Source organism: Podarcis vaucheri (genome assembly GCF_965113315.1).
Source record: "Podarcis vaucheri genome assembly, chromosome: 4".
Lineage (NCBI taxonomy): Eukaryota > Metazoa > Chordata > Lepidosauria > Squamata > Lacertidae > Podarcis > Podarcis vaucheri.
In genome coordinates, this window is record NC_138762.1 from 87434260 (window position 1) to 87449568 (window position 15309).

Consider the following 15309-nt stretch of genomic DNA (forward strand, 5'->3'; position numbering starts at 1 on the left):
TTGTTTACTAAGTTTACCTTACACCACTTATTGTTTGAGGTGAACATAGGAAGTTGTCTTATGCCAACTGAGACTATTGGTCCATGCATGACAGGCAGCTGTCTCCATGGTTTCTAGCAGAAGTCTTTTCCAGCCATACCTGGAGATATCAGGGTTTCATGTGAGACCTTTCCATGCAAAGTTCTGTTCTGTTCAGTTCTGTTTGTGTTTGGCGAGCAGCCATTACACACATAAAAATCATAATAACAATAATTCTGCTAATAGTAGTGGTTTACATTTCTACTCTACCACTGAACTAGCCACTAGCCCTTTTTGCTTTATATCATAAATAGTAAGCCTTGTATGGAATTTGTAAGTTTATTGTTCCTATATAGTATCTTTAAGAGTGATGCAATGGTTTTGATTCATGTCATTCCCACCAGATACGTACGTGCATTTCATTCACAGCTCCACAAGACTCATTTCTCTATTGATCATAATTTGATTCATAGGGGCCTTTTCATCAATGCTGAAATTTTCAGGTCATTTGGCTGCAAAACTACTGAAATCCCCTGTACTTGTTTTTTGCTAGAAAGCATTTCCACATAATCAAACTGCTTCCTCTTAGACTTCTGAATTACTCATCCTTTATCACTAGTTTCAACATAATTTAATTTATTGAGTGGTGTGTGCAATACTTTCAGGAAAGAGAATAATAATTAGCATTGTTCCATGAAATCCAAGATTTCGATCTTCTGACAGTTCAACATTTGATTCAATCAGTGGGAATCCTTAATCTTCAGTAGTATTTTCTGCATCTGTGTAACTGTCATTTACTGTTTATACAAAAATTGTTCTTAAATTTCCTAATCCCAAAACTATGAAAATGCATTTTAACAGAGGAGAATCATGTCCACATTTTGCAAGCACCCCTTCCCTAAAGAGTCCAGGGATGTTCAAGGCAGCCTCCACAAGATGAAGAGAGAGCACAGGATATTTTTGTAAAGACACCATATTTTTAATTTTAAATGTACAGGCTCAGAAAAAAGAGAGGTACAATAACAATTACATATGTGCGCAACTAGATTCCAAAGCAAGAAAGATCCTAGAATCTCAAAAACAGTGTATACAGTGTATTTCACTCCTGGCATCATGTTTTGTCTTTAGCATGAAGTTCCAAGTTCAATACAGTAATTTAGGACATATATTTTATCAACAAGCCAACACCCATATATGTACAACATCCATCAACTGAAATTAACCGTATCAAAATGAATAATCCAATTTACAGATGTTTTAGCTTCTGTAAGCTTCTATATGGCTGTTCATATATTCTACGTAGGACACCCAGGTTAGAAGATCCAGTTGGACTCTGGAAGTGTGGACATTTTGCATGTTGTGCTTTAGTTTTTAACCCAAATAAATTATTAACCGAACAGATAGTAGGAAACTTGTGTTGAGGTCTTTTACCAATTGTAATTCAATTTATGTTATATACATAACCAGATGCCTATGTGCAAAATTGCATTTTAGTCAGGCCACCAGATAGCTCCACTTCCCATACATTTTTTTGGAAAGCAAAACAGACCTCCCCTTTTTTTCTGCAGTTGAAAGGGTTCAATTGAGTTGATACAAAAGGGTATCTTCAGAGTTGGTATTCTCACAGTGAGAAGCTTTTGGATATACACTTTAAATACCATTTTTCCTGCTTTAAGTACCAAGCCCAGGGATTTGTAAACGTTATGCAGATATCATCTATTGTTTCTGGCCTTATTAGATAACTAGCCATGTTCCTTTAAACCAATGCTATCTCTTTGACCCAGCTTCTCATTAGAATGGAGGACGCTTTGCTCCCATGTAGAACCTCGGTTTCTTTTTCTCAACAAGTAGCTACTAGTCATAATACTATATACTGTCTCTAAGATCAGAGACAGCAGGCCTCATCTTAATACCTATAGCCAGGGCATGCTATAGGTAGGCCAAGCTGAGCTCAGTGGCTAATTTTAAATATACTGTTTGCAGAGAGCCAGGGTGGCAAAAACCACAGAGCCTAGGACTTGCCGATCAGAAGGTCGGCAGTTCAAATCCCCGCGATGGAGTGAGCTGCTGTTGCTTGGTCCCAGCTCCTGCCAACCTAGCAGTTCGAAAGCATGTCAACATGCAAGTAGATAAATAGGTACCGCTCCGGTGGGAAGGTAAACAGCGTTTCCGTGCACTGCTCTGGTTCGCCAGAAGCGGCTTAGTCATCCTGGCCACATGACCTGGAAGCTGTATGCTGGCTCCCTCAGCCAATAAAGCGAGATGAGCGCCGCAACCCCAGAGTCAGCCATGACTGGACCTAATGGTCAGGGGTCCCTTTACCTTTACCTTACAGATTGTTTGGCTACTAAGTACAAGAATTATCTTCCTTCAAATAGTTTAAAAATATGTTTCTTTTCAGTTTCCACTTTGATGTCACTTGTGCCAGGTAAAAATCAGTGGAACACAGCTTTACTTTGAAGCAGTGTTCATGAGCACTTAGCACTTCAAATACCATAAGCACTATTTTGAATGATGGCGAGCTAGAAGAAACTTTGGTCTGATCCAGCTATTATTGCAACACTTCTCCTGTTTCCTGTGCATGTCTATTTTGGCAGTACTTCCAAACAATGCTTAATAATACCTGGTTTCAAAACAGGACCAACCACCACTTTTCTCTGTAGTTACTGTAACTGTCTTTGGCAAATATATGAATTTGTTTATTTGTTTGTTTAGTGAGTTTGCCTTAGGACAGCATCAAGCAGGAATTGAAAATTTAACCAGAAACCTACACAGTCTTTCATGTAGCCACATAGTGTACCTTTTACTGTTCATAGATAACAAGAATAACGAAGCGGATATGAAATCTCATGTTGTCCAAAAAAGGGCACATTGCTTCTTCCTGGATAGTTTGCTCTTTCAAGGTTCTAGTTAATGCTCTATTGCTGTTCAGGAATCTTTGAAATTTTAGGCAGCTTCACATAGCTAGGAGTGAGCTAGGATAGGGAATGGCAAACAAGCTTTAAAAAAGTGTTTAAGTTGCATTGATACATAAAGTTTAGGACTATGGTTAAGAGTAAGGTAAAGGTACCCCTGACCATTCGGTCCAGTCGTGACCAACTCTGGGGTTGTGGCACTCGCTTTACTGGCCGAGGGAGCTGGCGTACAGCTTCTGGGTCATGTGGCCAGCATGATTAAACCACTTCTGGCGAACCAGAGCAGCGCACGGAAACGCTGTTTACCTTCCCGCTGGAGTGGTACCTATTTATCTACTTGCACTTTGAATGTGCTTTTGAACTGCTAGGTTGGCAGGGGCAGGGACCGAGCAACGGGAGCTCACCCCGTCACAGGGATTCGAACCACCGACCTTCTGATTGGCAAGTCCTAGGCTCTGTGGTTTAACCCACAGCGTCACCCACGTCCCATGGTTAAGAGTACCACTGATGAAATCCAGGAGGGAGGAGGCGTTGGGGGGATGTCGCCAGTAATTATGACATATAGCAATCTATACCCATATTCTTCTGTTACAGCAATGTTTTCCAGATTAATGATTACACAAGCGATACATTCGAGAACAAGAAGTTGACCCAAGGTTTGTATAGCTTTGTGTGGTGTGAGTATATACAAAGGACACTTCCCACCCAACCCACCGCAAGCCTGAAAACAATGCTCCCTTCAGGGGAATATGCCAGCATAGCACCTGAAGCTTCAGTTGGGTTTCTTGCTATTTGGGTTTTGTACAAGGTTTGTTTTACATTAAATTTAATGCATAAATAAATGGTTAAAGGTGTATAAAGAATAAGGGTTAGAAAATAAAAGTAGTATATTGTTAAGGATGAGTTGTTAAACCTCATCAGAGAAAGGCATGTACGACTGAAGTTCTAATCACACTTACCTGGGAGTAAGACCTATTTATTCAGTAGGACTTACTTCTGAGTAGACATAGTTAGAATTGCACTGTAATTGAGCAAAGTTCACAAGTTCCATGTGTGATATCAGTGCCTTTTGCGGATGCTACCTTCATGTTTTCAAACAGATGAGACTCTTAATCTCAAGGTAATGGGTTCGAGATCCACGTTGGGCAAAAGATTCTTGCATTGCAGGGGTTGGACTAGATTGCTCTCGTGGTCCCTTACAACTCTACATTTCTATGATTCTACGTGGGGCTTTTTATTGTTTTTCTTGCAGCAGACTACCATGGCTACCCCCTCTGGAAACCTTTACAATATTACTTTTACTACTTATTACAGTTCAGCCATTTTTTTCTTTTAGACCAGATGTGGCCATTTCTAATGTGAATTAACAGTACTAGGTGCATTTATCTCAAAAGTTAAGTCTCTGTGCAGCTTAAGTTCCCCAGTACAGTGGTACCTCGGGTTACATACGCTTCAGGTTACAGATTCCGCTAACCCAGAAATAGTACCTTGGGTTAAGAACTGAAATTGTGCTCTGGTGGCGCGGCAGCAGCAGGAGGCCCCATTAGCTAAAGTGGTGCTTCAGGTTAAGAACAGTTTCAGGTTAAGAACGGACCTCCGGAATGAATTAAGTACTTAACCCGAGGTACCATTGTATTTATAATTTTAACCATAATATTCAATCCTATGCACATTTGCTTGGGAGTACACCTCATGGAACATAGTGGGGCTTACATTTGAAAAAACTTGGGTAGAATTCTGCTGTAGTTTTCCTGTTCTGCAATATTCCTTTTAATGTATTCTATAGGCATCGGAAGACAGGAGTGTCTGGTGTGCTCTGGTCCATGGGGTCACGAAGAGTCGGACACGACTAAACGACTAAACAACAACAACAACAACATAGGCATCGGAATTGCAATTTTATAACAAATTTCCCATAACAAGAAAGTTTAACATCTTAGCCAGACAATGTTTCTTTCAGCCATAACAAGAAAATGTTTGGATCCATCTTCAATGTATATCCAGTTGTATTAGGATTAATGCCTGAAAATGTAATCCAGAAATGTATTAATAATCAAGGTAAGTTACTATTGACATACGTGTGTGTGTATGTGTATGAGAGCTTACCCTACCCTTGTGGTAGTAATTTGTTGTTATTGAAAACAGTTTTTTTATTGTTGAGACCCAGCCTGAGACCTTATGGTAAAGTAATTGATATTATTATTATTATTATTATTATTATTATTATTATTATTAAAGCAGAAAACTCAACTAGTACCACACACAAATACAAATAATGCAAAGAAATGCTCTTGTATCAAACTATATCGATCTGTTCATATAAATATATAATTCAAGTGCTTAAGTAGATTATATAAATGTCCACCCATTGTTCCTTGGTATCTGCACTTCTTATCAGCTACCTTTTCTTCTGTGTTTGCCCAATGCATTTTCTAGCTCATGTTACTTTCAGACAGGATGAAAAGCGGAGCTTTTTTAAAAAAACAAAAGCTGGCAGGGGGGGAGGGCTTTCTATTATCCCCCCCAAAAAAATTATTCGTACATACCTTTTAATCCTTCAGTTTAGTTTCCCTCCCCCCTTCTTAAGTCTCTTCCTGTCTCCTTGCACAAGCACATTTCCCCAGTGTCTCCACCTCCTCCTAAAATAGTCCTTTTCTCCATCTTCTAGTTTTTTAAACTGTTTCACCTTACTGTATACACCTCCCAAAACCCTTCAGCTCCTACAGCTAAGCACTTCTCTCTCTCTCTCTCTCTCTCTCTCCCATCGGAGTCTCTGCATGACAGGTGGAAATTCAACAGGTCGTGTCCTGGCAGTGCAGTGAGAGGGAGCCATGGCACCTGTTGGCTTTCTACCAGGATGCCAGTCAAGGCCAAGGGAAAAGGTGGCGGCCTCTCTACTCCTGCGAGAGGGACCAGACCTCTTCCTTCCTCTCTGACAGCCTCCCTCCCTCTCTGTGTAACTTAGTGGGTCGGCGAGGTCAACGATGTCTCTGTGGTGATGGGGAAAAGTGGTTCCTCCCTCTCTCCCTCTCTCTCGGGAGCGAGGGCGGCCCATGATCCAGCTTCCTCCCCGCCTACCACCTCCTCAGCTTCCTTGGCCCAGCCAGGTAAGTGGGGGGTAGGACTTGGCGCCGGGCCCAGGGCCAGAGGCTTTAAAGAACAAAACCCCGTCCGTGTCCTCCTTCCCTCCGCAGCGCGCGCTCGCTCGCCTCAGCAGGACCAGCAGTACCACCCGCGGGCGCCCCGATGGGTACGTATGTGGGAAGGGCTGGCGCCAGGCGCTGCAGCCGAGGCACCTGTGTGGGCTGCGCGCGGGAAACGCGCGCAGCCCTGAGGTGACCCCGCTGTTCCTGCGCGCGTCTATGTACTGTACCCACTTCCCTGGGAGTCCTAATAGGGCAGCCACTGCAGCCGTCGAGGGCGACGACCTGCAGCGCAGCATCCTCGCCCGCTGCCTGCTCAGCCTCTGCTCAAACACCACAGCCAAGGGGAGCGCAGGCAGAAGAGACGGGCGCTCTCCTTGCCAGGCGAGAGGCGGGAAAGAGCCGTGCGCTCCTGCAAGCTGCATCCGCGGAAATAGCCTTTTCCACACAACCGTCCGAACTGCCGTCTATCAGTGCGGGTGCCCGTGTTACCAAGCGCTCCTGCGCGCCCTGAATGAATAAGTTGTCTTTTTCTTCGGGGGGCCTTGAGCACTGAGGGGAAGACTTCCCTCAGGAAAGCTACGAGCGCCGGGTTCTGACTCAGGCCCATTTCAGACAGCCTTTCTCAACCTGTGCGTCCCCAGACGTTGTTGAACTACAACTCCCATCGCCCCTAGGTAGCAAGGCCAGAGCTCAGGGAAGATGGGAGTTGAGGGATGATAGGAGTTGTAGTCCAACAACGTCTGGGGACCCACAGGTTGAGCTCTCCCTCTCCCTCCCTTCCCTCCCTCCCTCTTCCAACTTGAATAAAATATTGGGGGGGGGGCAGTTAAGCCCCATCTCACATACCACAGTTCAGCCTTTCTCAACCTGTGGATCCCCAGATGTTGTTGAACTACAACTCCCATCAGCCCTAGCTAGCAAGGCCAGAGCTCAGGGATGATGGGATTTGTAGTCCATCTGGGGACCCACAGGTTGAGAACCGCTGAAACAGGTCTCTTCTCCCCCCCCCCCAAGAAAAGGGAAGAGATGCCTCCCCCCTCCCCGTAACTGTATCCCTGACTGATCCACGCTCCCACCCCACCCCAAACAAGAATCCTGGGAACTGTAGTTTGCCAAGCTTTCTGAGATCTGCAGCCCTGCGAGGGGGCAAACTACGGTTCCCAAGATTCTTTGGGGTGAAGGCGGGAAACGTGTTTGAAATGGTGCATGGGCGCGTTGGTTGAAACCGTGAGAAAAGGTAAAGGGACCCCTGACCATTAGGTCCAGTTGTGGCCAACTCGGGGGTTGCGGTGCTCATCTCGCTTTCTTGGCCAGCATGACTAAGCCACTTCTGGTGAACCAGAGCAGCGCACGGAAACGCCGTTTACCTTCCCACCAGAGCGGTACCTATTTATCTACTTGCACTTTGACGTGCTTTTGAACTGCTAGGTTGGCAGGAGCAGGGACCAAGCAATGGGAGCTCACTCCATCGCGGGGATTCGAACCGCCGACCTTCTGATCGGCAAGTCCTAGGCTCTGTGGTTTAACATACAGCGCCACCCGCGTCCCACACGAAACCGTGAGAAGGGACTCTCAGATGCCTGGGAGCAGAGCAGAAGTGCCCTGGGGATATTGGGCTGCGGGTGGGGAGAGAAAGAGAGACACCCCACAAAAAAGTTCCTTTCTGAGCAAGCCAGCTCTCAGGTTGTCTGCGGGCAAGCGCAGGCTTCCAAGGACAACGAGAGGAGTTTGCTGGCCTCGTTTGACGCTCAGTTCTCTTCCGATGAGGGTCTGCTCTGCTTTCTAGGCAGCTGAACGGTGCTTTGGAGCCCCCACAAGAACAGCTCAGTCGGTAAAGCATCAGACTTTTAATCTTAGGGTCGTGGTTTTGAGCCCCACGTTGGGCATTGCAGGGGGTTGGACTAGATGACCATCAGGGTCCCTTCCAACTCTACAATTCCATGAGTCTAACGTGGTGCCCTCCAGATGTTGCTGGACTACAATTCCCACCATGTTCGGCCATCAAGCATGCTGGCTGTGGCCGAAGGGAGTTGGAAGTCCAGCAATATTTGGAGAGCACCATGCAGTCTAAAGCCAGGCATGCTTCTTAGAGGCCTGGAGACGTGGTGGGAGAGGTGGCTTGCGCTTCTGAAATCAAGGACAGCAGCTCTCAAACTGCTTGAATATTGCTGAGGTTTTTTTTGGAGGACCGCTTAATCGCTTATCCGCCTGTTGTAGCAATTGCAATGTGCCATGCCGGACACTCTGTGAATTATAATTGCATTTTTGCTGCTGCTTTCATTTCTTATAGTGTTTTCTTTTGTTGCATTAGCATTCCAAAGACTTTGAATTGTAATGCAATAAAATACAGTTTGAGAAATAAAAGCAGCAGCAACAACAACACAGTTTAAAAATAGATCAATGTGAATATTTAATGAGGACATGTTGCTGAAGAAAGCCTGTGGACCACAGGTTGGGAACCCCTGGTCTTGCAACTTCCTCTCACATAAGTGGCACCTTTAAAAGATTAACAGGTTTATAACTTTCCCAGATTAGAGTCTGATTCAATGGACTCTGGTCCACAAAGCTCAAAGGCAGAACCACGGCTTCTTATGCAAAGGTTTAGCCCCCAACACTGCTTGTCATTCATCAGTCACTGCAGGCAGTACTGAAAAAGATGGGCCAGTGATCTGGCCCTGATATAGGCAGCTTCCTAGTCCTAAACTCATGTCATCATAATCTATTGTCAGTCTTCAAGGTGTCACAACATTCCTTTTCCTTGTATTTACATGGCTCTCTGGCAGCTACTCCCAACTACAGGTTTGCAGTCCCGGTTTTCACCAGAGCTTGGGCGCATCAAGTTTAAACTCACTCTTGCACTTAGAGGCAACAGCCTATAATGAAATGCAGAAAAGGGGTGTGTCACATCAACATATTTAGGTCATTGGTATTCATGTATTCAGAAGTTCATATGGATACTAAAGAGAGAGCTATTTCTTGTTCCTTTATACTTTCAGTTAAGTGAGTTGTTTTTCTAAAAAGATCAACACAAATACTGATTTGGCATGAAAACGGAAGGGTTAAGTAAATAGCCAACTGAAAGAAACTGGGGGGCTGATGAGCTTGTTGTCCGGCTAATGTGCTGATCTTAAGATAATTAGCTATTAGTGCATGCAACTGCTACCACCTTTTCCTGGCAGGGCTCCTATGCCCTTAACAGCTGCAAAACAGACTCAGATTAAATGAGTGACACTTGTTTCAGTCACTGTGTTTCCACAGGGAAGGGGTGGAGAATCAGTTTCATTCCTCATCTTTGGAGCAAGTAGCTTTGCCAACTCTCTTGTTGCTGCTCCTTTAAGAGCAGCTAGGCCTCCTGTAATAAATAGGTGGTGATGTTTAGCCATGAAGCAAAAAGGTAAACCTGATGGTTTCTGCATAACAAGACTCTGAGAAAGAGGCCAAAGCAACCTACCTTGTCTTTCTTTCCTTCCTCCACCCCACCCACAAGTTGACAACCCTAGGGGTGAGTTTAGCTTCATTTGACTCCAAAAAGACATCTCACTTGTGTCCAGTGAAGCCTATTCTGACAATGCATGTGGTTTTAGAAGTGCAACTAAATGTCTGAAGGTGTGTTCTTGTGATACATACTTTTTATTAACTCATATATTAGTGTTTAATTTATTTTTAATAACATTTTTTAAAAAACAGATGCAGTGTGTATTTTAAAAACCAGAATGTATACCTTTATGGTGTGTGGGTGTGTATATCCACATGTGCCCAGAGAGAGGTATTTGGACCATATTACTATTGAGTTAAGGCTACAATCTAAATAATACTTTTAAGGCAGGAAGCTCCACTGAACTTAGAGGGACTTACTACAAGTAAGTCCATGTCAAGGAAAGACCTTTATTAGGCCAACCCAAACACCATGATGGGATGCGGGTGGCGCTGTGGGTTAAACCACAGAGCCTAGGACTTGCTGATCAGAAGGTCAATGGTTCGAATCCCCACAATGGGGTGAGCGCCCATTGCTCGGTCCCTGCTCCTGCCAACCTAGCAGTTCGAAAGCACGTCAAAGTGCAAGTAGATAAATAGGTAAACGGTGAGGTAAACGGGTAAGGTAAACGGTGTTTCCGTGCGCTGCTTTGGTTCGCCAGAAGCGGCTTAGTCATGCTGGCCACGTGACCCGGAAGCTGTATGCCGGCTCCCTTGGCCAATAAAGCGAGATGAGTGCCGCAACCCCAGAGTCAGCCACGACTGGACCTAATGGTCAGGGGTCCCTTTACCTTTACCTTTAAACACTGTGATGTAGTGTCCAAGCTTTTGAGTTCTCCAGAACTCTTAATCAGACTAGATGGTAAACAAAGCATGGTGGGGATTGAAACTTTTGCAATAACATCATGAATCTGCATCTAATCAGAGTCTTAAAAGAGAAGGTAGGAGAAGATAGTAAACATTTAAATCAGGCTCTTTTAGGTACCAGACCCCAAGGCTTACTGAGAAGAGGCATGGCAAACCTGATCAGCATCTCCTGAGGGTGGAGGATGCCTGCTTTTATTGTCTCCATCCTTAGGTGAAACTGCAACTTCCTTGCTAATTGTAACAGGAATAAAGAGAAACTAGGCAGTCTTAATATTAACCAAGTTAGAAATTAGTTTTTTCTGACCTTGGTAACAGTGAACTCTATGCCATTGCTATTCCCTTTGTAGCTAATTCTATCCATTTGCACAGGAATACTTAAATCCATCCTGTATTTCCCATATCGGTGCAGCAGTGTTGCACTGATTCATATTGTGCATGTTCAAATATTGACACTTCCATTTGCAAGTGCAGAAAAGGCCATTCAGCCCAGAGGCAAACTGTTCATCTGTGGTAAAGATGGAAACTGGCAATCAGTGATGTATCTTTCCTTTGTACACAGGAACACACTTTTGTTTTGTTGTTTTAAGTAGAAGAGGTGATTGTGTGCTTGAAACATTTATTGTGCATTTAGGTCCCATTATCTGAAAATCAGAATTTGCCTGATAGGATGCTCAGGAGTGATTAAGCACCATCAGTTTTGCATTATCACTCAAGTGTGTTCCAGCTGTTTGTTTTTATCAGTTTTTGCAAATTCGTGCAAAAGCTGGTTCTTGCATCTATGAAGGGATGTACAGAACTACCTCATCATGGACCAAATGAGATGGAAACAGAATAGCAGTTTTTCCAATGGGCACAATGCACTGAAGTGGAAGTCTGAGTAGGTCCTTAGTCCCACCAAGTATTTTTTCATTTTTTCTTCTTCTGTGTTATGTCTGAAGATTAGCTAACAGTACTGCCAGTTGTTTATGAACTCTGGACCACATGTTAATAGCTGCAATAGCTTTCTCTTGTGGCCAAGAATATAGCTGTGATAGAAATATGCTTATTTCACAAATCAGGATGCTAAAGTACAAATCCTTCTTGTTCTAGAGTCTTATCTACAAGATAATGAAGCTGGGTACATAGTAGCACAATAAGTGCTGACATTAGTCATGCAAACTTTTAAAAGCCTGAGGTGACATATACTTTAATTTCTTTATTCCCATGATATTTACAATGGGCAAACTTAGCCGGAAGTTGAAAAACTTCTTTTCAGATGTTGGACTATAACTCCCATTATCCCCAATGAGTATTGGAGCCTAATGCCATCAGGAGTGCCACAGGTTCGCTACCCTGCTTTAGAGGTCTCACTTTCCGGAAGCAAAGAAGTCATTCTGTCACAGGTACATATTACCTGTACTTAAGACATTGGAATACTAGGGGCAAATTCATCACCGCTAACTAATGAAAACCCATTGTTTGATTCCAGCGGTACTTAATTATAACTGCTACCATTAGTTGGATTAGGGCCAATGCATGGCAAGAGATAGCAATGATAAGAAACTGCACAGTGTCCCGTACAAGGCTATATAATTAATTGTGCATATCTCTGAAGCAGCAAGGATAAAAAGGGGAGACCATTCCTTGGAGCAGACCACTCCTGGAAGGGCAAGTTTGGAATAAAAATAAAAATGGAATAAAAATGTAGCTTTAAAATTCCAGAATTGAAAAAGTGCTTAGGGCAACCAAATTTGACTATTGCACTCCAAGTATCACACATTAAATGTGAAAAGTGCATCATAATCTGTGTGCTGAGTGTCCACACAACCATCTTCTTTTAATTTAATTTAAATTTTAATTAAATTTTATTATGTCAAAACACCTTTATTTCCCATCCCCTGGTGGACTAAGCAGATGAGACCAATAGTGGGTCCAACAGTCAAGAAGGGAAGTGAGGGGCAGATGGGGCTCATCAACCTGGGAAGGTAGCCCAAAATCAGAAACAACATCAACAACGCTGATCAACTATCTCTTCTTTAAAATTGAAATCCCTAATATAAACAAACAAATTAAAGGTTTAATGAAAATAGGGAAGGGTGGGAGCGCTGCAGTTGAAATGAAAGCAGAGAGCATTGCACATATGATGACTACTTACATTGCATTAGCAGGTCAGGAAGACCAATCACATCTGTTCTCCAGTCTCTGTAACTCCTGTTTAAAAATGGGATATCTTTTATTGACAACCCCAGTAGATTCTACTGGGCACCATTTCAGATATTGGAGTGGAGTTGCAGGGGGGGGAGTGAGTCTCAAGCAAATTGGTAAATTCACAAGGCTGATATTTGGTTACGTACAAAATTAAACGGTGGGAATTCAGTCTTGGTTAAGAATTTTGTATGTGTGTGCTTACACCTCTTAATAAATATTGGAATATGAGCTTGGCATAAATACTTGCACATTTTTAAGGCAAAGAGATTTTGAGCTCTTGATCATGCCTGCCTGCTATATCTTTATAATAGTGAGTAAATGTGGAAACCACAGTGAGTTGGTTGAAGGGAGAGATAGAGAGGATTACTTAGAGTTGATCAGTGGTGGATCACATTCAAATGTGTGTGTGCTATTTCTGCTGTGTAGGAATACTACACATGAATTTGCTGTGCGCTCCACATATTTTACAAGATTAATGTGTGAATTATGAGCAAATCTACTTATAATAGACCTCTACATCTTTTAATCTTTTACACCTTTTTATCCTATCATATGGGATGCGGGTGGTGCTGTGGGTTAAACCACAGAGCCTAGAGCTTGCCAATCAGAAGGTTGGCGGTTCGAATCCCCGCAACGGGGTGAGCTCCCGTTTCTCGGCCCCTGCTTCTGCAAACCTAGCAGTTTGAAAACACATCAAAGTGCAAGTAGATAAATAGGTACCTCTCTGGCGGGAAGGTAAACGGCGTTTCCGTGCGCTGCTCTGGTTCGCCAGAAGTGGCTTAGTCATGCTGGCCACATGACCCGGAAGCTGTACGCCGGCTCCCTCGGCCAATAAAGCGATGAGCACCGCAACCCCAGAGTCGGCCACGACTGGACCTAATGGTCAGGGGTCCCTTTACCTTTACCTTTATCCTATCATATGGAACCTGTGGCTAGATGGCATTTATTATACTTCATGCATTTCATAGGCCCTTAATTTCATATTTGGTCCTTATGTCTCTATACAAAAATGTGGCTTAAATCCAATTTCCTCAACAGTAAATTAAAATAATGTGTGTTCATTCTACTATTAAATTTATTCAGGCTACTTATTGCTTTTTCTCCACCATTCCCCTCACCCCTGTCTCATTGCAGAGAAAAATACAGGACCTCGAAGCCGTTCGGTAAGTGCTTGTGCTGCACAATTTGGCAGCTTTAGTTTGGGTGGGTTGTGTATGTGCATGTGTTGCGAGTACACTTGAATTTTGCCTAGAACATGTCTAGAAAGTCTTAAGTAACTTAGATTCTTTTTTTTTTAATCAACTGCTTCCATCACTATTTCCCATTACTACTAATATGATTTATAAAGCTCCTTGCTCATGTCTCCAGTACTGCAAGAGTGAGTGGCAAGCACAGATAAGATGCTGTTCTTGGTGATTGCTCCACATATCTGCAGTTCTCTTCAATTAAACATTTGCTGACATTTAAGCACAATGCTCTCCTAGAAGCAATAGAACACATCTTAAAAAACCTTAATGGAATAAGGAAATGTTGAATGACCTGGGTATGTGTTATATACTGAGTTGAATAGGATCCAAAATACAGCAGTCTGATTGGTCCTAGAACAATAGGATCCAAAATGCAGCAGCCTGATTGGTCCTAGAACAATGCAGCAGTATGATTGGTCCGCAGGAGCCACCCAATCCAGCTCCAGGTAGAAGTGAATCCACAACCTGATTGGCCTACAGGAGAATCCCGGAATTAGCCAATCACGTGCAGCCCATTGTGTAAATAATGTATATAAAGCAGATATTGTGGGGGAGCTTCCATTCCTCCTCACCACTATGAGCTGAATAAAGAGCATGAAATCCACTCTCGACTCCTAGTATATTTCAGTATGTTTAACCTGGAAAAAAGGAGACTGAGAGGAGATATGATAGCCATCTTCCAGCATCTCAAGGGCTGTCACATGGAAGATGGAGCAAGCTTGTTTTCTCCTGCTCTGGAGGGTAGGAAATGAATGGAAAAGGCTACTTAGAACCATACAAACAGAGCAGCAACCACAAATCTAAACTGTATTTCTTAGATGAGCATGTCACGATCTTTTCCTATGAAGTTCGGAGCAGCATGTGTAGGTAGTTTGTTTCCCATCCAGCTGCTCCCTAGGCCTCTAGGCCAGCCTTGCTCCAGGGGTGAAACTGCACCTCACACTTTCACATCATTTTCTGGGCCCTGCCTACACGTTTTTCATATTAATGGATGAGGAAGGACGCTCTGACAATTCCTGACAGCCATTACCTGTTCATCTTATCAGTTAATGTTTAAGCAATGCAATCATTGTCTGATGTACCAGAATTTCTGGAAACATGATTGTATTGATGCAAGCTTGTAACTGCTTTGATGTTTCATGTCTGGCCCAGGCTTACCCATGCAAAGCCTAACACGTACATTGGCACGTGGCCTTAGAAAGTATCATGAAAATTATGGGTGTGGCAAAACAGGGGATCCTCCAGTTGTTTACACAATGTGGCATTTAAATATTTAATTTTTAAAAAGCAGTCACAGTATTTTATAGGTAGAAAAATTGTCTTATATTTTTCCATCAATTAGTATTCTGTAGCTGATCTTTTTTTAAAAAAACAACAACCCAACACAAAACAATTACCGGGGCTGTCAAGGGAGGAATTGCATTATTTTTCCAACAAGCAAAATACTTGCCCACA

The 15309-nt window shown here is 43.2% G+C and overlaps 1 protein-coding gene and 1 long non-coding RNA gene across 2 annotated transcripts in view; one reads left to right on the forward strand and one right to left on the reverse strand.

Annotated features, from left to right (window-relative positions):
* Window positions 1-4818: 4818 nt before the first annotated feature.
* On the reverse strand, window positions 4819-6566 carry LOC309530258. The gene is made up of 2 exons (XR_014218734.1): window positions 6311-6566; window positions 4819-4955 (listed from the first exon to the last, which is right to left on the reverse strand). It is a non-coding gene; the product is annotated as an uncharacterized lncRNA (long non-coding RNA).
* Window positions 6094-15309, forward strand: part of SLC15A1 (solute carrier family 15 member 1) — a 39783-nt gene continuing 30567 nt past the window's right edge. Inside the window, exons 1-2 of the mRNA XM_082218634.1 lie at window positions 6094-6183; window positions 13742-13770. Of these exons, the coding sequence (XP_082074760.1) occupies window positions 6180-6183; window positions 13742-13770 (33 nt within the window). The 5' untranslated portion in view covers window positions 6094-6179. The remainder of the gene's footprint in view (window positions 6184-13741; window positions 13771-15309) is intronic.